General features: G+C 33.4%; 2 protein-coding genes and 1 long non-coding RNA gene across 4 annotated transcripts; 2 read left to right on the plus strand and 1 right to left on the minus strand.

Moving 5' to 3' along the window:
* Window positions 1-441: 441 nt before the first annotated feature.
* On the plus strand, window positions 442-2,881 carry LOC133036930 (uncharacterized). The gene is made up of 2 exons (XR_009687322.1): window positions 442-727; window positions 2,494-2,881. It is a non-coding gene; the product is annotated as an uncharacterized LOC133036930 (long non-coding RNA).
* Window positions 2,882-4,414: 1,533 nt separating this feature from the next.
* LOC115713916 (uncharacterized) lies at window positions 4,415-15,698 on the minus strand. Of its 2 annotated transcripts, none has more exons than XM_030642396.2 (18): window positions 15,383-15,698; window positions 14,998-15,265; window positions 14,454-14,666; window positions 14,084-14,142; window positions 7,719-7,856; window positions 7,475-7,549; window positions 7,265-7,348; window positions 7,108-7,169; window positions 6,888-6,957; window positions 6,653-6,728; window positions 6,423-6,553; window positions 6,086-6,145; window positions 5,927-6,001; window positions 5,743-5,847; window positions 5,554-5,649; window positions 5,280-5,360; window positions 5,087-5,188; window positions 4,415-4,997 (listed from the first exon to the last, which is right to left on the minus strand). In XM_030642396.2, exons 1-18 carry the CDS (start codon window positions 15,422-15,424, stop codon window positions 4,929-4,931), a joined length of 1,806 nt encoding a protein of 601 aa, XP_030498256.2. In that variant the 5' UTR covers window positions 15,425-15,698; the 3' UTR covers window positions 4,415-4,928. The 2 variants fall into 2 exon arrangements, with proteins under 2 accessions (XP_030498256.2, XP_030498255.2); XM_030642395.2 differs by having other exon boundaries at window positions 14,998-15,304.
* Window positions 15,699-24,154: 8,456 nt separating this feature from the next.
* Window positions 24,155-26,421, plus strand: LOC133036901 (uncharacterized). The gene is made up of 2 exons (XM_061113671.1): window positions 24,155-25,403; window positions 25,745-26,421. The coding sequence occupies exons 1-2, from the start codon at window positions 24,155-24,157 to the stop codon at window positions 26,419-26,421; spliced, it is 1,926 nt and encodes a 641-aa protein (XP_060969654.1).
* Window positions 26,422-26,644: the final 223 nt, after the last annotated feature.

Here is a 26,644-nt window from a genome sequence, read left to right on the forward strand (position 1 = left end):
AAGAGAGTCGGGATTTTCTCGTGTAAAAAGAAGAAGAAAGAAGAAGAAGAAGAAGAAAGAAGAAGAAGAAGAAAAAAAAAAATTATTTTTAAAATTTTTTTAAATTTAAAAAAAAAAAGTAAAAAAGAAAAAAAAAATATTTTAATTTTTTTTTTCTAATTTTTTTAATTTTTTTTAATATTTATAATTATTTTTTAAAATTAATATTACGTGGGCCACTAAAAACTTGCCACGTGTACAAGTGTGTACACGTGGACAGTCCACCGTGGCACTTAACTGTGATTCTTGGACGGAGGTGTGCAGAACAAAACGGAAGTGGAGTTCAGGTAGTTTAGCCGCCAAAATTTGAGTTTTGGTGGTTAACTGTCACAAACCCAAAAGTTTGGGGGGTTTAGCCGCCAATATCCCAAATTTATATAAGTTTAAAATAATTAAAAAATATCTTATATATAATAAGACTCATCTTCACGTCCTGCTTAAAGGACAATAATACCCTTCTATTGCAGCTGGTTGAAGTGGGTTTATTGTATTTTTCATACAATTATATATTTTTTTTGTTCACCGCCTATCCTCTCGTCACTTATCCCCAATCCTGCTTCACCTACTTCATTGCCACTTTTCTCCAAAAAAAATTGACACGCATTAGAACCCAAAGTCTCTTGTTCTCAAATCTCACGCTAGCTATCTGTGCTACCTTAATGCTCACTTTGATCATGGATATCAAAAGGTTCTGATAATTTTTCTTTTACTTTCATTTATATTGATTTATTTATTTTTCAAAGTCATGTTTAATTTTATTTATTGTGTAGAGTATCTTTGATCTGAGTTTAGGGTTTTATAAGAATTAAAAGTTGTTTGGGCCATGCTGATTCAATGGTAATTAGTTTATATTTATTATTAGACCTAAAATTTCAAATTAATTCAACTCTACAGATTTCTATCAGTTGAATATTTTTCTGAAAAACTCTTTTCACTTAGCTTGTATGAAAAACCAGGTTTACATTGTTTAGTGTTTTCTTCTTACTATCATTTACCTTATTTTCTCTATTTACCCAAATTTGTGTATTTTTTTTTTTTTAATTTCTTATACTTCGTTCAATGATTTGGCATTTTGTTCTACTTAATAGTTCAATTGCAAACGAAATGTGATTTAATTTATGTCTTTGAATTCTTCTATAAATTTATGATGATATATAGCATGTAAAAATACTTGTACAACACAATTATATAAGTTCTATAATTGTATTTTCTGTGTTTATATAAATATAAGACTTCTATTAATGTCATTGACATTGATTTATATGAAAACCATATTTGCAATATCATGTAACCCTTTAATTTAATATTTTTGTGTGTTATTCGGTTTGGTTTCCTTGTATATGCATGTGATGTTTAGTTTCTTTCTTGAAATGATTTAATGAAATAGGTGCAGCCCATGGACAAGTCTTTTCTTACTCAAAACTCATCAAGTTATATGTTTTGGTCATGCATTGCACTTGTAAAAATGTTATTACAAATAAAAGTTTGCCATATATCCTGTTTCATGAATAAATTCTTTTACGAGACACCACTCTATTTGACTTTGAATATTTAATACAATTATACATCCTTGTATTTGCTTAAGCTTAAAGGCTATCATGCAAACAAACTATTTCATTGACTTTATACAAATAAGTATATATGTTTGAATAATTCTTGTTTGAATCAATTAATCAAACTATGTGGTTTGTTATATATATATTTATGTGGAGTTTTAAATGTAAATATATTTTTAGCTCTTTCCATTAGAGATATTACTCCAATTAGATTTTGTTTTTTGGTGCTATCTACAAATTTTGATAGGAAAATGTAATATAATATGTTATTATTAAGTTTCTGGTGTTGTATTCGATACTTTTTAGACAAAATTAAGTCTGTCAGTTCTTAGGATTTAACCTGGTCACTTGGAGCACATTATCTCTGGCTAATTCATGCTATTGATCGCCGAAATAAAAATGATGTAGTTTTGCTCCAGCATTATCACAAAGACTATGTTGATGAGTCCCTTGATCCATAATACTAGCTCAAGTATTTACTACAACCAATATGCTGCAGAAGGCCTATCCAATTATCAAACAGAACTTATAAGTTTCTTTAATTACTTGATGATGATTTAATGTTGTTTTATAGTAATACGTATGCGTTGCGTAAGAAATCTATATGGGAAAAAGTTAATAAGCTAACTAAACCTCTACACTTTGATTGAATGGTGTTTTGATATTATTATATATTAGATCTATACAATCTTTTACTTCTTTTCTTTCATTTTCTTTTTTTTTTTTGGACAGAGATGAGGCAAAACCGGTGTTGGCATGTTTTATTCTTGTTTGTTCTATTTCCCATGTGATATAGCTCTAATTTTTAAGGAACTTGTAGAAGAGTATGTTTGGATGTAAATTTTTTGCACGACTCACTATCGATCATGTTAACACGATCATGTTATTCAAAATGCAGAACTAAGAAAGTGGATATCTACCTCAATGTTTCTACATATTTAATCGAATGTGCTTGAGATCAACAAGAAAGAGGTAATTGTATTTTTCGTAAAATTGTGAATCTAAAGTATGTGTAAGATTTGTTAAGGATTTAGTGTATTGTTAGTGTTTGGGATTCAAGGCCATTTTGTTTTGGTCTATGTACAATGTTTTTGTTCTTGTTCCAGTTAGTTACAATATTATATTTATTTTTTAAGGTCGAGTGATGGAATCGATCTTGTGTAGAGCTATTTTATTTTATTTTATTTTTTTTTTTTTGTAATCTTAGCTTCCTTGGGGTGTTTCTTCTCCAAATAGAGATCATGAACATAATGTTCTCTAATTAATTTGATGGTATTCTATTTCAATTTTTGAGGACTTTGTAATATTTTACTTTTGACTTTTTTTATAGATGTATTTTAATAAGATATTGGTTTTCATAAAATATAAGAAATTGTTGCTTCAATCCTTAACTAATAACGAAGTGATTCAAGTGATCAGTAATATTGTAAATTTTATTCGTGTATATGAATTTAAAAAAGTGTTCAATTTATTCATCACTTTTTCATAACAAAATTGATGTGGTTTAAGTTGTAGCCAATCTTAAAGATTCTACACTTACAGGACATTCTATTTCTTATTCTTAGAAAGATATTAATTAGTGTTATTATTTTCTTAAAGAAGAATAAATAAAAAGTTTTTTTAGTTATCAACTTTTGATCTAATTGGATCAGTTACTCCTACTAAATCAAATCAGATCATTTAATCTATTGTTCTCTTATTATATTTATAGAAGATATTGAATTGCAAATACATCAACAACTAAAAAATTTTTATAGATACGCTTTAACACAGTCTTTATAGTGCTTTATTTTTTGTTCTCAAAAAATTATGAAGGCATAGTTAATCTCAATATAGCTTTCAAAACAGAGGGACATTACTCATGTATTATTAATTTTCATTCTATTTTTCCATGGTCACAAATTTATATTCTTGAATTACATTGTTGTCTTTCAGAATTTCTAGAAAGAAATTGAAAGAACAGTAATTTCAATTATATATTATACAATATTTTGAAATTTATATTGACTACTCTTCTTTGCATATAAAAATCAGCGCAGTGCAATGCACTGCCTCGATACTAGTATATATATATATATACTATATATACCGTACTGATAGTTTTTTTTATGAAACCGTACTAATAGTCTTTAGTTTAGTGAACAGAGAACTCTTCTTATATATATATATATACCGTACTGCTATATGGTATCGGTGATCACTTTAGTTTTAGTTGTAGGCAGAGAAGTTTCTTGTTTCCAGATTAGTTTTTGTTAATAAATTGTTTTTTCTCATAAACAAATTAATAAAATATAAAGATGATGAGAATTGTAATAAAATATCGTCAAGAGAAGGCTAGTTTTGTAATCAAATATAATAAGAGACAAAGAGAAAATGAAGATTCTAGAGACAAACTCAAGATTAGAGACACTCGACTTAAAGAGAGTGGAGAATCTGTATGTGTTGTGTATTAGTATGCTTTCCTAATCCACTATGAACTATACTTATATAGTTTTTTACTAGAAAATTTTTATTTCTAACCAATGTGCAACTAAATAACACAAATTTATATTTTGAAATAAAAACATTCCATTTCTAGTATATATATGTCTGTTGTAATGTAATAATTCTTTTTCTATTGTGTGTTATTAAGATTTTAAAAAAAATACAAATTTAATAAGTTTGTTGCTCATAAAAATATATACATATATATAGAAAATATTAAAAAATTTAAAATTTGATATAATTTTATAACTTAATTATCATTAATCACCTACTAAACAAAAGAAAGTGGCGTTTGTTTTCTAGTTAAAGATAAATACGTAAATGGTACAACAAAGGAACTAAATTAAAATGAATTAATAAAAAAAAATTATTTAAAAAAAAAAATGTGTATATAAAAGTTCAACCACACTGCAGTGTGTAGTGAAAAAAAAAAATCTATAACCACACTAAAATAAAATTAACCACCTTAAGCGAATATTCTGGTTACCCATACTAAATACCGTTTTATGATTTATCACATGGAAAAATAAGTTTTAAGATATCCCTTAAAATACCCCCAAAAAATGAGACAGGACAAACGACAAATTTATAATCATGTCGTTGTAACCTGGCTTGGTTACTAACAATCGGATTAAAGAAAATAATTAGATGATGTGACAGACTAACTACGAACTCAGCGTCAAAATTTCAATCTTTCTCTCATTCTAAGAGGATATTGGTAAGAACTCCAAAATTTGGATCAAAAAAGTATTTTGTTGTCCTCACCAATACCATTAATTATCAACACCTTCTGGCAAACGAATAAACCTAAACCATGTTATCCACAACTCAGTTATGTCAACCCACCTTTTAGAAAACAACTTCTACTTCCTTTTCGGTCATCTCATATACATGATCTCTAGCATCCGAAAGAGCACTCTGCATGATGCGGAAATTAGGTTAAGAAAACATGTCCAAACATACTGACTGCATACAAAAAGAGTCCAATGAATGAAATGAAAACTAACGTGTCCAAATTTGGTCATCAGGTTACGAGAAAGATTCAGATACGTGATTCGCACATCTTCATTAGCCTTTAATGCTTGAGCAATGGCAAAGGCCCCATCATCCTTAAAAAAAAAAAAAAAAGTCAAAATCTAACCATGGATTAAATATTGCAAAGATGCTATGCTAGTTTAGAATACAAACAGAAAGTAGTACCCTTATCTCATTGAATCCAAGATCTAGCGAAGTTAATGCTTCATTGACCACTTTTAAGCTACGAGCAATGCACTTTGCACCCTGGAAATCATGTGTATAATAATTTAGGTAAAATTTGAATGTACAAAGTGGGTTATATATAAATATATACATATATACATATATATATATACAGGGTATGTCGACTTTTGTTAAGTTTTATCACATGTGCAGTTTAAAATTTAATTTTAATAAATTTTTAAGAGAGATAAAATGGTATTGTCTAGCAAGGAACCTCATCTCTTAGTCCATTTCCCCTCAGGTCCAGATTGGATAAAGTACCATTGTATCTTATCATATCAGCGATGAATTCTGCTCCTTTTGCTCCTAACTGCAATATAGTATTTTTTATGTTTTGTAAACTTCAGAACCTGGTACAAATTCTAGAATCAAGATTTGTGTAAATTCAAAAACGTCATTTTACCTGGCACCAGCCAAGCTTGAGCATATTGATGTTACCGTGAAATTTAAGAACTTCACATAAACTTTCTGCACCTTCTGGACCAATGGGATTATAACCAAGTTCCAACTGTGTCAGAGAGAGTATCATTACGTGGATCCATAATATTAATATTAAAAAATAATGAGTTGAGTGATTAAGAACATACGGTTATAATGACAGAATTGTCTTTCAAAGCTTTTGCTATTACGCTGACTCCTTTGACATGAATGTTGTTTCCTGCCTGTAAAATCAGTTACTATGTTTCCAGGTATGAATAAGGAAGAGATTTTCATAAACTAAATATACAGACTAGAGTTCTTCTAACCAAGTCTAAACTTTTTACTGTCCGGTTTTCCTTCAATGCATCTCCAATTCGTTCAGCTCCCTGAAAATTCAAGAACTGAAAATCAAAAATAGTAAACTATGGAGGGAAGGCGCATCCTGAATATTTTGGTAAAATTTGTTACTAAAAAACAAGTACATTCCGCATAATATAGATTTGTGAAGAAAGCAAACAATCAAAAAGACCACTTGCTCTTATTTTCCCTACTATTAAGAAAAACACAGTAGTTAATGAAACAGGATAGGTGCAGCAGAACTTCAATCAATGAAAATAACGGTCAACAAAAGATGAGTTACTTGCATACTGTAAATATCAATACCTCATCGCCTATGTCATTCATGCTAATGTTCAACGTTGTCAAGCTCTTGCTCTTCTTAATAAATTCAGCAACATGAAAAGCACCTTTTGCACTAATTGAGTTATTGCCAATTTCTAGACGGGTAAGTTTACCTGTGTAATAATAAGCATGTAAGTGCATACAAATAATCAACATAAAATCATCTATTTCTGTTTCTTAGTCAGAAATGCATTTATATAGGAAATTAAAACCTTTATGTGAGCTTAAACCATCAATTAATGTGCGTATGCCTTCATCTCCAATAGAATTTCCATGCAAATGCAGCTCCTGACAGGTATAAAATAATTATGATTCTCAAATTAGGGTTGTATTTAATCAATTGGAATGCACCAGGTACAGGAACATGCACACACTAAGAAAGTGAGACATGTAAAGCCCAGATATCACAAAACAAGGAAACAAAAGTAAGAGGAAATGGAACATTACCTTTAGAGACTTGTTCCCTTCAAGTCCTTTAGACAAAGAATTAGCCCCCAAGGCACCACCATAGTTGCCACTTAACATTAAATCACCGATATTTAAAAGGAAAATCATTAGAAAACATATCCAGCTGATAACAGAATAGTATAAATTAAGAGAAAAGGAAACAATGGCTCTTGGGCTGTATGCTATATCACCAGATAGAGAAAGTGTAAAGACCACTTACTTAAGTTGTAAATCTCGTATTGTCTTACTCTCAAGAAGAGCTCCAGCCAAACTTGCAAATCCCTGCCAGTAATTAGTAAAAGGTTATTAACATAATTCCTTCAACTTGAATAAATAGAATTAAGCTAATATGAGAATATATAGACCAATCTGCTTACGGAAAATTCAATCATATTGTTATTGAGTTCAAGAAAACGTAAGGTTGAATTTTTCTTCAACATCTCAGCAATAGCTTTTGCACCCTGCATGGTATGTGAGCACCACTTTAGATACATCTCTGTGAGAAGATCTACACTTTTAACATCTGTAACTTTGACAGCGGATGACATAACTCGGAGCTTAATTTTTTTCAGCTAGAAATAACTAACCTCATCCCCCAAGTTGGCACTGTTCAGCTGAAGTTTAGTGATCCCAGTATTATTTACCAGTATTTCACTTAGGCACTGTGGAAAAGACCAACCCATACACCATTAAGTTAGTTAAGGTTGAGAATACTGCATGCAACAATAGTTCATTTGATTTTACTTATTTTCCAATTATACTCTCAAGCACACAATAATGCAAGGTAAAACTTAGGTCTTCCAAATATGCAATAGAAAATAATAACCAAACCTTTGCCCCAGCATCTCCAATAGGGTTTCCAGAAAGATCTAGAGTCTTTAACATGATGTTTGATTGCAGAATACCATCAAAAGCTTTTAATCCAGCAGCAGTTATTCCATTTCCGGCAAAACTTACTCCTTCAAGTGTCTGAATTATGAGAGAATATTATCAATATGATTAGCAATGTTTATGTCAATTCCATGACAAAGAATATGGGAAACCCCCAAAAGGGGGAGAAAACTCTCTTCATGTTTCTGTTACTTTTAATATAAAAATGGATCCCATGCAATTCTTTTTCTATTCCTTAAGGGCTATAATATAACATTAATGTTTTTTATTTTATTTTTTTAATTTTTGAAAAAGAGACGAGGTCACAAGGGTCATATGTCTTAGACTGACCCCCTCCCAACAGTATTAGGGATCCTCACATATGGTGGAGGAGACCGTGGTATCAAAAAAGAACAAAAAAAGTAGAATATAATCCAATAGGACTTGGTATGTGCAATAAGTAAACTAACATAAATTAGAGCATTTAAAACATCAGAACTTCCTAAGCCAGATGAATAGTATCTTGTGACAGAAATCAACCCCATTGACTGCTAAGATCTTGGATTTTTATATAACAACTATAATGTAACATAATGATATTCTTCACAATTCTAGATAATTTCTCCTACATGTCAGTCTTGTTAGAAGAAACGGCTGAAACAAGAAGCTATGTAAAAATAATTGACCGAAAACTGGTCAACTCGCTCGTATGTATAGACGAGATGAAAGTTAGAAGTAACTAAGTAAAATTGAGAGTAGACACAATAATTTATAGTAGTTCACTCCCTGTGTCGTGATAGTAATAGAGCTACGTCTACTTCAAATTTTTATTCTCACAAGAATGATTACAAGAAAAATAACTAAGTCTGAAATCTAATTTCTAGAAAGAAAAACTAGACAGAGATACTTTGACCGTATGGGTACTTTTCTGAATGTGTAAAATGAACTAGAGGAGCTCTCCTTTTATACGAAAGGAGGTACTATAAGATATAATAAAATATTCAAAAAAAGTGAAAAAATACATTTCAGCTATTTTTGACTATTGATGATGATCTAACAGTAAAATTGACTCTGGACGTCGGTCGTCAATTACCGGAGCTTGAGTCGCGTTTGCGGGACCCGTTTCGAGTAAGAGACTTGCTTCGTTGATTGACATGAAGAGAAGAGCAGATGTCATGCTTAATGACATAAAAGCATGGGAGAGAGATGAGAGGACTTTGTTTACCGCTAAAAATCACTGTAAAGTTGGTTTGATAATGACATGCCAACGAGTTTATTTGGATGCTCACTTTTCTAATGACTCTTGGACGATACCTCTTGAAGATGACGAAGAGGACAAACAAAGTGAAACCATCATTAGTCTTGAGCAATGTCAAAAGATGAGAATTTCTCTGATGGGGAGGATTCCATTCAAAATGGTCCAAACTATTCAGAGAGAATATCTTAATGTCGAAGCGAGAAAGAAGTTCACTCCGGTAGTAGTGTACCAGAGAGAGTTGGGGAATCAGTAGGTCATTTATACTCCATTTGTTGCCGTCATAACATATTATCTTGCTTTTCGTATTTTTTCTGTTGTACTAAACACTTTTCTTTTCCTTCATGAAGACAACATGAGTTTCCTTGCTGGTATGAGAAATTATTCAAAGAGGAAGACAATCGTACCGAAGGAGGCCAATCCTTCAGTTAGGGAAGTCGTGCAAGCTATCCTTGCAACTTTTCCTGTCCTGCAAAGGAGTCTAGGAAAAGGGGCAAAACAGTTGTGACTGAAGCTACTCCCCTTGTCCAGGATTCTAACAAAAGGAAGTCAAAGGTCATTGAAGTTGATGAGGAGTCTCCTGCTTCTCCAATTAAAATTACTCCGAAGGAGGCTGATACCGATAATCTAAACCCCAGTAGCTCGGAGTTGGTGGACAGGCTGCGTGCACAAGGCACATGGCTCCTCTCTGGTGGAGATGCCTTGATCGAGTCTAAGGTTGAGAATATTCCTTGAAGGAAGTTGGTTACTACAAAGCCTCTGCATGCCAGCCCAAAGATGCTTCACTGATATCTTGGCAAAGATGCTTCACTGATATCTTCAAGGTAAATAATATTTTTTGTCTTCTTTTGAGCTTGCTTCCTTACATTTATAGTTCTCTGACTTACTTCTTTTACTTTTAGACTTGTGTCGATTAAGCTTACACCATAGACAACGAGTACAAGAAAGTTGTCTAACTTGCTGATAAACTTTTAGCTGCGGAGAAGCGAACCACTGATGCGAAGAGCAAGGTAGTTGACTTAGAGGAAGCTATTAGCGACTTAGAGAGTAGTGTGTCCAGCCTTCAAGGAGTCGCTGATAATGCTAAGGCTCTAGAGGACAACTTGAAGAAAGACCTTGCAACTCGAAAAAAGACTTTCGAAGTTGAAGATTCTTTTTCGTCGGTTGCTTGATGAGAAGACCCTTAGGTAGCGTTTGGTTGGAGGTAATGAAATGGAATAGAATGGAAATGAAACAATTTTCATTCCATTTCTTTGTTTGGTTGCATTTTAAAGTATTGGAATGGCATTCCAATGGAATACTCTTTCCACCATTTTGGTAGAATGACTATTCCATTTTTAAAAGAAATGAATGACCATTCCAATGTAACAAGGAAAAAAAAATAATAATTTTTTTATCAATTTTTTTTTTTTGCATTTTAAATTTTATTCCATTCCATTCCTATTCCTATCTACATTCTCATTCCTATTCCTATATTTTCATTCCTCCCAACCAAACGCCTCCTTAAAGTTGCTGAGCTAGAGGATCAAATTCAACGTCTTATGAGCCAAGTGACAGACAGAGCGGAAAGAGGCTGAAGATGTTGCCTACTATGATGGCATATTTTGATGCCATCTACTGTGATTGGTAGGTCAATGGAGGAGCATAGTCATTTAATTGGTCAGACTTCCCTGAGAACTAAGTTCCATTTTTTGTGAAGCGTTGTGAGCAACGTCTCAAAGCTAAAGCTCTTCAAAGGATCGACTTCAACTTGAATGGCGATGAACCAGTGGTCGAAGAAGCTACGAGAATCGAAGGCTACAACCTTGAACATCCCGACTTTCCTCCCCCTGCTAATGCGCCACAAACAGAGAATGAGGAACAAATAATAGTCATTGTTGACTTAGATAGCTTCATGGCTTCGTAGGGCACTGTCTTAATCCTTCTTCTTTTATTTTCTTTTTTAGCTTTTAGCTTTAGTGTATTAGTTGGTTGTCCCGGGCAGCCTGTTAATGTGGATAAGTCTCACTAAAAATTTATCAAATTTTTTTAATTAAATTAGAAATTAATCCAATTCAATAAAAAAAATTATTCTAATGTTTATGTTTTTTACTTAATTCATTACCGTTTAACCTCTTAACACTTGCACAGGTATTCCATGTCTTAAGAAACTCAGTCATTGGGAGTAACATCAATGTTTCTTAAAGTTTCTTTACCATGAAAGTACTACTCAGGTGTGCAAAAATTTTTTGAATGCCCATGTGTTAACCCCGATTTTCATTAACTAATATATAAGCCCTAATTTTATAAATAAACTTTAGAATATTAAATAACAATAATAATATACAGGAAGGTTTTTACGTGGTTTTGAAGTTAATTCTTCATAGTCCACGAGTCCATCTTATTATCAGAATTTGGTGAATTTAGAGAGTAACAATAATACAACAATGGTATCTTCTCTCTGATATTCGATTTGGTCGTCCCTGATTCTGGGAATTCTTCCCCTATTTATAGGTGTTTTTGGGATAGACAGTTATTCTCTTGTGATCTTATCCTCGTAATTGCTCATGAAATGTGGACAATCCCCACATTTCATATTTACAACACATGAAATAAATAAATAAATGCTATAGTTGCCTCTGTCTTTATCTAAAATCAGTTATGCTGATTAAGTTTTCTGTGCGTCGCAGCATGTATTGGAAACCACTTTCTTATGTTAATCTTGAAGACAGATTCTATGCAGAGGTATTATATCCAAGATGCTCCTCGCATTCTTCTGTATTGTTAGAACTGATTAAATACACTTACGCAAGACGCTATCCATTTGTGTCGTTCGTGAACATTCCGAGGTGAATTACTCTATGTGAATATCCCTTAGTCTTTTAACATATTCACGAGGATGGGGGTCAATAAGTTGTAAGCTTTTAAAGAATTTATTATCTATTCTTTCGAGCTAACTGTTGCTTTATAGTTTACCCTGTGTATCCTAAGATGGACTTTTTCTTTAGATGTTCATCTCACTAGTCTACCGAATGGCAGTTGTCATTCATGACTCACCCTTAAATGCCTAAGGAGCGACTAAAATATCTCCACCATTTGTATTCTTAGAGGCAAGTTATTGAACGTATTTATCTCTACACAATCTGAGTTGGTTCATATTCCAGCTTCCTTACATGTGTCGTGACCATATGGGTGCTCGAAATATGGGTTAACACCATGTAACATATAGCTCTCGTGTACCATAACCTATGTGCCCCAAGTGATCAAAGAAGTGCCTTTATTGGTCACTTGTCATACCAAATCTCGTTGGACTTTTTTGATCATGGGTCTTAGGCTGTTACATATGTGAGCACTCGTCCATTTATTTGGAAATTCGTAGGTTGGCAAGTTGAACTCACTAAAGAAATAACCGAAGTTATCCCAAGACCAACTCTATGAGCTTTACTCAACGCTTGAGAGCGTCGTTAGGTCTATGAGCTGTAATTTCATAATATTAATGAAGTACCAAAAAAACTTTGTTTAACATTCTTAAAATTAAATACAATTACGTTATCGTAGCTAAGTTGAAAAAACAAAATTAGCTAAAATTAAATACAATTGCAAATTTATATTTTCATGAAGAACTAGCTAAGTTGATTTTCACTACACTAACGCCTTGTTTGACTAGTAGTGTAGGGGTCATAACTTGGCGATGGACCTCTCGACCTAACAATAACTTTGTTGCATCTTGTCAGTTCGAGAGGCGGTTGATTCACTTGCACGTGGTAAAGTGAATCTCATTGTGAAGCGAGCTGTATTGAAAACATCTGCTTTAATGGTAGTATCACCTTAGATGCACCCCATTCCCGCACCTTGGTACAAGCATTGAATTCAAGTTATCGTCATAGCGTGCTAACTTGTATATTTCGAGTTCTAGTGCTTCAGTGACGACGTATGACCCTTCCAAGAATGTCCGAGTACTCCTGCTGGCGTCTTTTGTGTTCAAAAATACCTATCGTAATACCATGTCTTCAAGCTTAAATTACCTGTTTTTAACCTTGGATTTATAGTGTCTCGTGACTCTTTACTGAAAGATAGTGAGTTGGAAACAACTTGGCGAGAACCAAACACTCATTCCGGAGTTCTCAAAGTCAACTTGGGAGCAGAGCAGGACTAAGGACCCGTCCCAAGTCGACTGATATGACTTGAGACTACTCAACTCCGAGAGTTTTCTTTCTTGTCACATGTCAAACATTGATATCAGTCCACGTCACCAGGATAAGATTTCGGGTAAACAATAATATTATAATGTTTTATCAAACCTATAATATTACAGTGATTTTTTGATTAAAAAAGTGTCTACACATTTGGTAATCTGTGTTTTATCTAAATATAGGTTTGGTACCCTATATTTTATAATCATACATATTTGATACCCTAAACTCAAATTTATTTAATAAAATTCTATCAATGCAATCAAACTATCTTCAATTTTATGAATTCTGAATTTAAATTTAATTATTTGATTACATATAACAAAGAACCGTTTGGTCGAATTAATAAAATTATATTGATGAAATTTTACTTTAGGGTACTAAATACGTACAACTTTAAAATACAAGATACCAAAAAGTATTATTGAAAACGTAGGGTACCAATTATGTTTTTCGAGAAAACACAAGGTACTAAATGAGTATATTCCCATTAAAAAATTACTAAAAAACAACAATATAAGCCATTTAATGAATATAAATTTGTATATATTTTTAGAGCAATTACATATTATATAATTTAATAATTTGTAGTTTTTTTATTAATATATTTATTTATGGTTTATAATTATATATTTTTATTTTAAGTAATGATCCATGTTTAGCTAAATTGTTTAATAAGTTGTTTATAGTTTAATAAACCATTTTATTATACAACTTTTTGAAGAAACAGTACCAACAGTCCAATGTCAATTATGGAATATATGTTTAGAATCAAAAAATTGGATTCTACAACATTTGGTCCTAGTTCAATGATACCAAAAAGTAGATTGGTAAATATTAAGATCACCACCATAATAAACAAAATATTACGAGTCAAATTGATAGACAACGGCTCTAACCTGATTGTAAGCAAACCTTTCAGCAAGAAAAACTAAACCTTCATCACCAAAATTACATCCTGCAAAAAAGTTTAATAAACAGAATTTTATTTTCTTTCGATATAGTTAAGAGAGAGGGCAGCAGCCTTAACTACAACTTAGCTTGTTAGCAAAATACAAAAGGACGTTTCCCTGCCAAATAAAATCTATTTCACGACTTCAAATTATAACAGTTATTTTTAATTCAACAAGACTGTTGAAAAATCTAACCAATAGGGGCAGTTATAAAGAAGATGAAAGTATAATGACCGTAAATTAATACTTTAGTGCCCATAAACAAGTATAACTTCTTCAAAAACTAACAATGTCTATGTTCGCCCATTTGTTATACCTGACATATCGACAACACTAAATGCCCTGAGTTCTTTGGCAAATTCATTGAGCTTTTGCTTGGACTCTCGGTCAATCTTTGCTCCAAGACCTGATAACAGATTTGTACCAGCAGCAAAAGACCACTCCAAGCCTTGTTTAGCCGTTTTTTCTTCGACATTAGAAGGCTTCTTAGATTTCGGAACAAGAAGTTTCTCCACCACCTTCCACAAAACTGTCAGCTGAAGATATAAATTAGTACGGCCACTGAGAAACCCAACAAGTAAAATTTCTTGTGTTCCCAGCATCAAGCTTTACAACCAAACAAACTCGTTTGATATACCTCATTAGGGTTAAGCATCAAAGATGAGATAATATAACAAGTTACAACATTATTCTCTTCCCTTGAAAAATGAAATCAATGCCAAAGACCATAAACACAATAATCATATGCAAAAGTTCAAAATTTCTATCACACTACATAGTAGAAACCTCAATAAATCTAAAAATAAAACATTTTTTTCCCCTCAAATTCAGCTGAAGGAATTTTGCCCGAAACAAATTACCAAACGTGACGGCCAAAAACAAGCCAGCTGGGACCACAAAGGAAGCAACTTGTTTCAGCGGATAAGCAGATAGCGACGAGCTCTGGGTTTGAGACTGCCGATAGACTCTCCGACCAGAAGCGGGCCTCCTCGAGCCTCCTTCAGCCCTAGAAGAAGCAGTAACTCTCACCGCTAAACGTGAAAACCTCAAGGCTCTCCCTCTTCTCCGGAGCGATAGAGGAGTATGTAGGAGACCCCCATGGCCATAGGCACCACGATAGGGTTGGAGCTGTGGTGTATGGTTGTTAGAATGGAAACGCTGTGAAATCTGAAAGCCGGAAAAAAAAATTATAAAATGAAGAAAAAGCATGGAGGCGAGGGAAGAGTAGAGTGAGTGAGTTTGTACCTTGGGAATAAAGCATAGTGAAATGGCAGAAGTGGAAGCCATGGGTGCTGTAGCTGCTCAGAGGTGCATAGTCCAATTAAAGCACTAAGCTGAGCGTGAGCGTGAGCGTGAGCGTGAGCGTGAGCGGAACTCGGTGGTCGTGATGAATAAAAGGATAGAGCGGCGAATCTCCGGGAATGTTCGAATTTCTCTACACACTCTCTCTCTATTATATTATCGGTTGCCCTTTATCTGGCAGCCTTCGATTGCTCCGGAATGCTAAAATGGGCTTGGAACAAGCTCAATATTGATGCTACTTGGGCCACACCATAGATTACGGAGGAAATTAAACTAGATACCAGTATACATTGCTCACTCTTGTTTTTAGGAAAACTTATAAAAAATACTTAAATTTGAGTTAATTTTTACAAAAATACAGTCATACAAACAAAATTTCAAAAAATATTATATTTTTATAAAACATCAGTGAAACACAAAATAGAACAACTAAAAAACAGCAGTAGAACAACTAAAAAACAACTGTAGAACAACAATGAGAACTTAACACAGTACACTGTATAAAACTTACATAGTATTTTTAAAAAAAATTCCACCCCACAATATAAAAATAAAAAAGTTAAAAATTTCAGTATGTGGTGTAATTATCCCTATTTTTACACTCTCTTTTATAATCCTTCATTTTTGTTAGGAATATTCTACCAGGATCTAGATTTTTTAACAAGTATATTTCATTAATATCCTAAATGAATATCTCTAAAACAATGAAATTAAATACATAAGAATTTAGAAAACCTTACATTAATTGCAACGGAATATTATGAATCCTTCCGCTCAGATCTCTAACCCTTGTTCCTTTTTGTCGCAGAGTATTATCAAGATCTGAGCTTGGATTTCTTTCTCTCCTTTGAGTTGGTTACCACTGTCTTACTCACTGTGATTGAGTACTGACTTGCTATGTGTGTGCATGACACTCTATCACTATAGGCTCGAGTATGAAGAACAATGAAGGATGCGAAATCACTATAGAAGGAACTCTCTCATCTACTAGTTGTCAGAGAATGAAAACTAGATTTGGTAAGTTGAAAAGTCAAGTGTTTACGTGGATGAGATGAGAGCATCATGTTCCTTTTATAGTGTTTTAACTAGGCTTAGGCTTGAATTATATGGATTAAAATATGAATAAAATATTGAGCAAAAATCATTAGAATGGCTGGCTACTTAATGGACCACTTTCTAGTTATAATTTTGCCACTTTATTTCAACCACTTATTCTTCTTTCAATAATACCATATTTTCCAATTCAATCCTATAAATGCCAAAACTATTTATTTAATACTTATAATTAATTATCAAATAAAATTGTCATTTATATTATTTATTAATTGGACCATGCAAAGTCCTTTAATTAACAAATTGACCCCAAAACCTCTTTTTTCACAATTAAGCCCCTACTTAGTGAAAATTCATAAATAAGACATAGTCTAATTTTATAATTATAATTGATCAATTAAAATCAATTAACTCAGTCTACAAGCAGTATTATCTCAACTAGGGAGGAGACCATGGGCCTATATAACCGAGCTTCCAATAAGTAGATCTAGAATTTACCATGTACATTCTCTAACTTATTAATTCCTCCTTGCGCCACTATAGATCCAGAATCAAATAGCAGTCTCAATTATATAGAACGCTCTATATGTACCACGATATAGATACGTTATGATTATCCATTGTTACAATTCTAATAGTCAAAGATCCACTATAGATGATCTACATCGAAAAGGGACAAATTTACTGTTTTACCCTTCAATGTACTTTATCCTAAACACACTTAGTGTTGGGTTTTATGCCCTAAATAAAACTCATTTCAATATAATCAGATTTAATTATTAATATAGATCAGAAATAACATTTAATGTTGCATGGTTCACATGATTTATTTCATGATTATATGTACATAATGTATAAATTCATCTGAAACCCTTTTCACATACTTGATCCTGTTTATTGTGCCGTCAACACATTGGAAAGTAAACATGACTATGTGAATAAAGTTTCCTAGATTTATCAGACACAGGGTTTTACTGATATGATAATCTACAACAAGAGTTTACTTGCATTTGGAGAAGTGCTATGTTCTTTCCAGAGCATTGGTTAAAGTAAAGCTCAGGTTGGATGCATGGAGTATGCATCGGAAGGGACCGATATTGAACTTTGACTTAGATTTAATTAAACTTACCGTAAAATCTATTCAAGTTAATATCGCCTAGTTGATCCTAGATCAAATGATCTTAATCCTGTTATGATTAGGCTCAATCTTGAAAGGCTATTCATGTTCCTTGAATTGTTAGTTAAGCCTACCTTTTGGTCAAGGTGATACGTACTTTTTGGGAACACGGTAGTGCAATTGAGTGGGAGCGCTATCATAAACATGGAATCTATAGCTTCTATCTGGCGAATAGTAAGCAAAGGATGATCTCCTTCGAGCTTGACCAAACGAACATAAATGGTGGAGTACTCATTTCACATAAGCTGAAATATCATTTATACGGGGCCAAGTGTTTTAAGGAATAAATACAATGTAGGGTGTAACGGTAATTTAATCCCTTTACAGTGTAGATCATTCATATAGAGGATCATAGATCACATTAGGATTATAACAATGGATAACTAATGATGTGTCTATATGGTGGAACATATAGAGCATTCTATATACTGAGAGTGCAATTCTAAGTTCTATGCGTGGATTCAACGAAGAATTAATAAGTTAGTGAATTTTAGTGCTAAATTCTTGATCTACTTATTGGAAGCTCGGTTATATAGACCCATGGTCCCCGCACTAGTTGAGATAATATTGCTTGTAAGACTCATATAATTGGTTTTGATTAATCAATTATAATTCTCAAATTAGACTATGTCTATTTGTGAAATTTTCACTAAGTAAGGGCGAAATTGTAAAGAAAGAGTTTATAGGGACATATTTGTTAATTATGATACTTTGTATGGTTCAATTAATAAATATGATAAATGACAATATTATTTAATAATTATTTATAGTTATTAAATAGTTAGAATTGGCATTTAAATGGTTGAATTAGAAAATTGGCGTTTTTGAGAAAATCAGATGCAGAAAAGGTAAACCTGCAAAATTGCAAAAAGTGAGGCCCAAATCCACTAGTATAGGGCCTGCCACTTTTGTAGGAAATTTAAACTGATATTTTCATTATTTTAATGCCAAATAATTCAAACCTAACCCTAGTGGAATGCTATAAATAGATAGTGAAGGCTTCAGGAAAATTACACTTAAATTTTCTATTTTTCCTTCAGAGAAAAACCTGAGCCTTCTCTCTCCCTATCTTTGGCTGAACCCACTCTCTCTCTCTTCCTCATTGAGATTTCGAAAATCTTAGTGTGAGAGTAGTGCCCACACACATCAAGTGATACCTCAATCATAGTGAGGAAGATCGTGAAGAAAGACTTTCAGCAAGAAGGAGTTTCAGCATCAAAGATTCAGAGAAAGAGATCCAGGTTCAGATATTGATAATGCTCTGCTACAGAAAGGAATCAAGGGCTAGATATCTGAACGAAAGGAGTCATTATATTCCGCTGCACCCAATGTAAGGTTTCTTTAACTTTATATGTGTTTATTTCATCGTTTTAGAAAGTTCATATTTAGGATGTTAATAAACATACTTGTGAGTAGATCTAAGATCCTGGTAAAATAAATTCCAACACTTAGCTACCTATAAATAATATTTCAGTAAACTAATATAATTACTAAAATAAAATCTCAATCATTTGTTTCTATTCAGCCAAGCTCGAAGAAAATCATCGTTTCACTTCTAAATACTTATAGAAGTTATTGTTAGGTTATAATTAGCCTATGTTTCGGGTCTTTAAAGTTAGCATTATCTCGTCTATTGGTGTCTTTTGGAGCAGTTTTACGCTTGATTTTCATTATTTCAGGTTCCCGGGGTGTTAAAGTTCGAATTCAGTCAAATGGCGAAAAACTGGGACAAACTTGAAAAAAATTGGAAAATTCGGCTTCAGACGCATCAGTAGTCGCGACCTCCAGAGAGCCAGGTCGCGACCCTTTTTCCTGGTCGCGACCCTGGTCGCGACTTCGAGAATTGGCAAAAACTCGGTTTTTCGAGTTTTGCCTGTAGTCGCGACCAGCTTAAATGCTAGTCGCGACTTGGTACGGAAATCGCAGATTTGACCTAATTTTGATTTTTTACTCAATTGGAGGCACACTTCTCATCCCTATATAAGGAATACGACACTGAAGGTCAAAAGAAGTAGAAATAGACCTAAATAGTGGATGCAAGTGGAGATGAAGCTATCTTGAAGACCCGGAGCGATATCACCTTCTAGTTTCTTTCTTTTTACCCTTAATTTCTTCTTTTATGTTTAGTTTTGTTTCTGAATTAATCCTGGATGTTTTTAGAGTTATGTTGAACTAAATTTTCCAATAAGGGAGGATGATGAATGTTGTTTAAGTTTATGCCTAGTTAATAAATAATTGCCATTCCTTCATCTTATGTGTGAATACTATCTATATTTGTGTTTAATTCCATGTGCAAGCTTGATCACCTTTTACATGTTTAATGATCTCAATTCGAAATCTGAAAAGTGAGAATTGAGAATGCTAAAATTGGATAGTCTAGGTTTTGATGTGAAACGAAAGTATTTACATAGCCTCAGTGACGAAAAGATTATTGCGTAATGCTGATTTTGTATTGATTTAATTAAGAAGTTAATTAGAGAACATATTATCTAGAGCCTAAAAGATCTGAAAAGAGTTAGGTTAATTTATAATCTGTCATTCACATTAAGATAAGGACAGAATTAGGTATTAACATTGGTAACTTATCAACAGGATTCACCTCCCTAATCTCTCATCTTGATTAATCGTCGTATATTCTTTTTAATTTTCTGACTTATTTTCTTTAACTTGCAAAAATATTGTTTTTACCAGATAGAATCATAAGTATAGTTTAGTAGTACTTAATCCAATTCCCTGTGGTTCGACCTCACTTGCGTGAGATACTACTTGATTGTGTATACTTGCGTAGTAACCATAAAACTCGTAACAAGTTTTTGGCGCCGTTACCGGGGATCGAACCCGGGTCACCCGCGTGTTTGGAGCATTTTTACGTTTGTTTTCTTTTATTTTTGCAGATTTAAAATAGAAAAAGATTAGAAAAATATCAGACAAAAAGCTGGAAAAAAAAGATAAAAATATCATGATATTTAAAATAGAGAAAATTGTGCAAGAAAATAAAGCTGAAGATTCAAGCCTAAATTCGACGATGTTCTATTTAGATTTTGGAAAAAGTCAAAACATGACAGTTCTAGATCTCTCTTTTATCTTTCCAGAACATCTTGAATCGTCCAATTCTGAGTAATATTGAGAGAGTTATAGCCAAACTACTATCAGTCAACGCAACAAAAAAAATATCTCGTTTCCCAAAAATTTAAATCCGAATGGGAATTTAAATATGTGCGTTTTTTCCATCTTTTTAGGCCTTCAATGCCTATATAAAGGGAAGAAGGGAGTTGATTTCATCAAGCAATTTCAAAGAGAAAAAAAGTGAGAGTTCAGATACAGAGTAGAGAGATCAACTGGAATACTGGAGACATACTGCTCAGGGTTTTCAGCATTCTTCTTTTCTTCTCTTCCCTATTTTCATCTCTTTTCTATCAGTTAATATGTGTATTTGTGCGTCAATGAACATGAGTAACTAAATACTTTATTAGGGTTAGATGGATATTGTTTGATATTGTTTATGGTTTTAATATGATTAATTTTCCCCCTAATTTCTATGTATTCTATTTTATTTGTGCTTAATTACTTTTAATTGTCTGGCCACCAATTAACTGTTTATGATTTTGATGCGAGATCTGAGAAGTGAGTGTCAAATATGCTATAGTAGAATAGAACTGAATTTCGATATAGGACGAGAGTACCTATATGGTTTAGATAGCTTATAGGGTTTCTGTGTTTAATGCCTGTTGCATGTTAAATTTATCACGAGAGTAGAAAGTTTGCATGTAATTGAGGTTTATATATCTGAGAAGACTCTAAATTACCTTAGTAAACCTGCTATTGCCTTGGAATTAATATTAGGAAAATAATCATATTAGACCATATTCAATAGAAATAATTGAAATCGACACCCTAGTTTATTAACTATTAATTTTCTCGAATCGTTGCTTCCAACTCTTTTTCTTATACTTCATTGTTTTTTTTTCCTATCTTTTATTTAATCAAATAGAAGTAAAAGTTTTATTTTAACGTACTTAACTACACTCCTTGTGGGATCGACCTCACTCCTAGTGAGTCTACTACTTGAAACGATACGTACACTTGCGTGTGCTAAATATCGTAACAAGTTTTTGGCGCCGTTGCGGGGGATTGTTAGTTAATATTATTAAAAATTAAATTTTGTTCTGATTTGGTTTTTCTTTTTAGTTTTAGTATTAATTTTGTTGTTTCAAATTTTTATCTTTTTAGTACTAATTTAGTTTTTTTTTTTTTTTTAATTTTACTAATGTTTTATTAATGAGTTTAACCTGCAAGGTAAATTCAGATGCTATATCTTGAGAATTTTGTCCAACAACACAATGAACCATTCTATTCTGCTTGGGGGAGATTTAAAGAGCTTGGAGAGAGATGTTATCCCACTTTCTCAAGTGGGTGTTTTACGTGGCTCTTTTATAATGGACTTAATGATGAAACAAGAAGCTGGGTTGAATATGGAGCAAAGGCAACTGGAGCACCTCTATTAATGAGAGACTATGATGTAATAAATCTATTGAATAATATGGCAGATTTTGATTACGACTGGCATTGGGATCCATCACTTCAGGGTTGGAGTCACCAATACCCACCTTATTGCCCAAATTCATCTCAACAAACTGAAAAAGAGGAGCAACTACTAGCACTTCTACAATCACTTCCAGGAGAGATTAATCGCTTAACAGACATGGTGAGATCCTTATGTGATAATTCAGTGGCTCATGATTCAGAATGTAATAACTCCAATAATGAAAGTTATGAGAGTTATTGCTACAATGAAGAAGGGTCATTAGTTGAATACAAGGAAGATAATGAGCCTACAATTGAAGATCAAGATCCTTGTGAAGAGGAAATCATTGGATATGAAATCACAAGCAAGGGTATGGATAACCAAGTGGAGAGTGAGAAACAAGAAGAAATGTTGTTAGATGAAAGTGTAGATACTGTGACATTGGAGGATGAGGAAGAACATGGAATCATTGATTCCACTTCATCAATGATATTGACAAATAAACCACCAATGGATCCATATATGTCATCAACACCATATTATATCCTCTACGAGCTACGAAAGGCTTCTCCCCAAGCTCATCATCCAAAGTCTTATGTTGTTGGTGCTGACTTTGATTCGAACTCATCACTTGCCAAGCTTGAAGGCAAGTACAACAATAATTTTCAAGTTGTATTGCATGACGCTTATTATGGGCGTCAACCGCTTATTGATGTGGCACCCAGGTAAGTCTCCTTTCCTTTTTCTTTAATGTCACATTGGGGACAATGTGTCACTTTAGTTTGGGGGGGGTGACTTGAATTTTTAATTTTAATTTTTTTGTTTTTAAGTTTTATGTCTTTTAATTTTTAATTTTTAGTTTTTATTATTGTGAGTCAATTTGATTAATGTGAGTCAATTTGAAAGTAGGTAGATAGCATGATTTGAAAAGATTATTTATTTTTTGAAAAATCCGTGTGCTTGGTGATATTATATTCTTGACTAATTTCAATTTTGTGCTTTAAAAGAATATAGAATCATATTAGGTAATTTTCTAGTAATTGAATTGGTTTATGTATGCTAATTTGATATGTGAAAAGTTATTTGGAAAATTCTAGAACTTGCTTGCTTGCTATTTGAGGTGAAATAATAAATTATGCATGACTAGGAAAGTTATTTAGGCAATTTTTTGGATTGATTGTGCCTTTCAAGCCATCGTTGTAATTTTTATCCTAGTTACCCTTTTGAGCCTTAGCCTATTCTTTGTTTCCACACATATTGAGCCTAAAAAAAGATAAACCCATGAATATCCACAATTTAACCCTAATTATACCATAAGTAGATCTATAGTTTGGGAGAATTTGGATGGGAAGTTTGTTGTATGTGTGTGAAAAAAAAAATGTGAAAATTGAGAGAATATGAAAAAAAAAAATTAATTGGCAACAACTTGAAAAAAGAAAAAAAGAGAAAAGAAAGAGAATCTGACAACCAGTGTCATATCTAGAAAAAAAAAAAGATAAACATAAAGTTGTTGCAATCTTGTTGAAAAAATATCTCTCATGTAATTAGAAAAAGGGGTATTGAGATTGTGTGAAAAATATTCTGGGAGACATGATTGGAGAAGCTTATGGTATAGTAAAGCCTAAATGACCATTTCAACTACCTTTACCCTAAGCCTAACATTACAAGCCTAGAGAGACCTTCTGATTCTTGGTTGTGCATTAATTTATATTAGTGGAGAATAGTAAGTATTGCAAGCATATGGAATTTTGGGGATTGATGATTGTAATTGGCATGCATAAAGTGGTTTAATTGTTAGTTAATTGCATTCTATGGTTTCATGAGCTAAATGAAAATAAATTGAAATCTGTCAAGGGTGTAATTGAACTAAAATTCTGGATAAGCAAAAATATCACCTATCGAGGTATAGATCATAAACTTTTTCCCCTATTTTTTCTCTCTAGCAGCTGAAGCTGGCGCCATGGCCAAAACTAGGTCGAAACAACAAGGGAAATCGAAAGCGTATGTTAACAAACCAAGAAAGAAAGGCCCTAATTCAGAATCAGATGTCATTCGGACGAAGAAGATGGATGCTGTTCTAGGAATTGCTCCCCTGGAGCTTTCTGAAGAAGATGAAGAGCCAGAGGATGCGATGGCTGAGAATAATCGCTCAGATGGATGTTCAGATTTCTTTCGAGCCCCTCTATCTCCCACTGCATCATTGAATGAGATCAAACGAACGGAGGAGGCTAGGTCAGTTTTTCTACAGTTTGTGCACGCGAATAACCAATGTAACAGTAGCTTGGGTCAAGGTATGTCTTCGATCCCTCCTGTGCTGCGTTCTGGATCTATTGTTAAGAATTTAGATCAGTCTTTTGTTAGATCTGAGAGGCCTAATAAGGTCAAAATTAATTTCGAAGATATTGAAGATGAGGTGAATTTTTGGAGTCCCTCCATTGTATGCTATGTTTTAGGGTCTAATCCCCCTCTGCATATTTTGGAAGGATTTGCAAAAAGAATTTGGACTGATAAGGTTGACAAGGTGAAATTGCTTGCTTTTGGTATATTTCTTATTCGGTTCAATACAATGGAGATTAGGGATCAAGTGTTAAATGGAGGTTACATATTTTTCAATAAACGTCCTGTGATCATGAAACCATGGGATCCTAACACAAATTTCAGGAAAGAAGATGTGAAACAAGTTCCCATTTGGGTGCATCTTGAAGACCTCGAACTCAAATACTGGGGCCAGAAATCCCTTTTCAAGATTGTTGGTCAAGTTGGAAAACCGATTATGGTTGACAGTGTGACAAGAGAGAGGGAGAGGCTGAATTTTCCAAGGATTCTCATTGAGGTTCAGATGAATCAAGAGCTTCCAAACTTATTGGAATTTGAAGATGAATACGGGTCGGTTTGTCATGTGGGAATCCAGTACGAATGGAAACCTATAACATGTTCAAACTGTTCTGGATTGGGACATAAGACTGAGGACTGCAGGAATGGTAGCAAGGCAAAACAGGAATGGGTTATAAAAGAAGATCATAGGAAAGCTAATCCTATTGTTGATAATGAAGGTTTTCAGGCAGTGAGTAAAGGGAAAAGAGTCAAAGAGCATGGACAAGTTTCGACCAGAAAGGTGCAGAATGGGTTCCAAGCACTGGCTGATAATGAAGAGTTGGGAAATGGTGACTGTGAGTTAGTTGCAGCAGGACCCGTGGCTGATGCAGCAGGTACAGTAATGGATAATACCAGAGGGGGGGGGGGGAGTTCCCTCTTTTGGTAATGGATAGAATCATAGTTTGAAATGTTCGGGGAGCCAATAAGCAGTAGAAACAACAGTAAATTAAGCAATTTATTAATAATCAAAGTGCTGGTTTTGTTGGTCTTCTCGAAACTAGGGTCAAGGTTCACAAGCTTGGAACCTTGTACCTAAATGTGTTTCAAGGTTGGTGCTTTTCTTCGAATATAGCTTGGCATCAAGGGGGTAAAATTGTGATAGCGTGGGATCCTAATAAATTTGTGGTTGATATTCTCAAATGCACTAGTTAATTAATGCATGTGAAACTTTCAGTAATTGATAGTAGTTTTGAGACCTATTTGACAGTGGTGTATGGGGCCAATGACAATGAGGGAAGGAAACTTTTATGGGCTGACTTGTGTGAATTGAGTACTAAGGATAATTGGCTTGTCATGAGGGACTTTAATGCTATATTAGCCAAAGAAGAAAGAGTGGGACATAGAGTTTGTTATCATCCTGATACAGATTTTATACAGTGTGTTCAGCAGTGTCAACTTGAGGATGTCAAAGCAACAGGCTGCTACTTTACATGGTCGAACAAACAACAAGGAAAAGACAGAATAGTTTCCAAGATAGATAGAATTTCAGCCAATCAAGAGTGGTTGGATAAATATCCAAATGCTGAGGCAATGTACTTGAACGAAGGCACCTTTGATCACAGTCCAGCTATTTTGTCTTTGCACCCGAAATGGAAAAGTGGGAGAAAACCTTTTAAGTATTTTATGATGTGGTCATCTCCTAAGTATGTTGAAAAGGTTTCGGAAGTCTGGCAAAAGGAAAAGAGAGGGACCAGGATGTATCAGTTGATGAGCAAATTGAAAGAGCTAAAGGCTATACTCAAAGAGATTAATAGAGAAGGTTTTTCGGATGTTCATGCTCAGTTTGAGCAATCAAAAGCTGATCTAAATGACCTGCAAGATAAGCTACAACAGGGATCCTCTGAATGCTGATCTACATGAAGCATAATCAAATGCCCGGGAGAAGTATAACACTGCTATGAAGAATTATCTCTCTTTCCTCCAGCAGAAAGCCAAGGCTGCTTGGATACAAAAAGGGGACAGCAACTCAGCTCTATTTCATGCGAGCATCAAACAGAGACAGAGGCAAAATCAGATTTTATCTATTGTTAGAGAAGACGGAGTTCGTGTTACTGAGCCTAATCAAATTACTGAG

Source organism: Cannabis sativa, chromosome 4 (genome assembly GCF_029168945.1).
Source record: "Cannabis sativa cultivar Pink pepper isolate KNU-18-1 chromosome 4, ASM2916894v1, whole genome shotgun sequence".
Lineage (NCBI taxonomy): Eukaryota > Viridiplantae > Streptophyta > Magnoliopsida > Rosales > Cannabaceae > Cannabis > Cannabis sativa.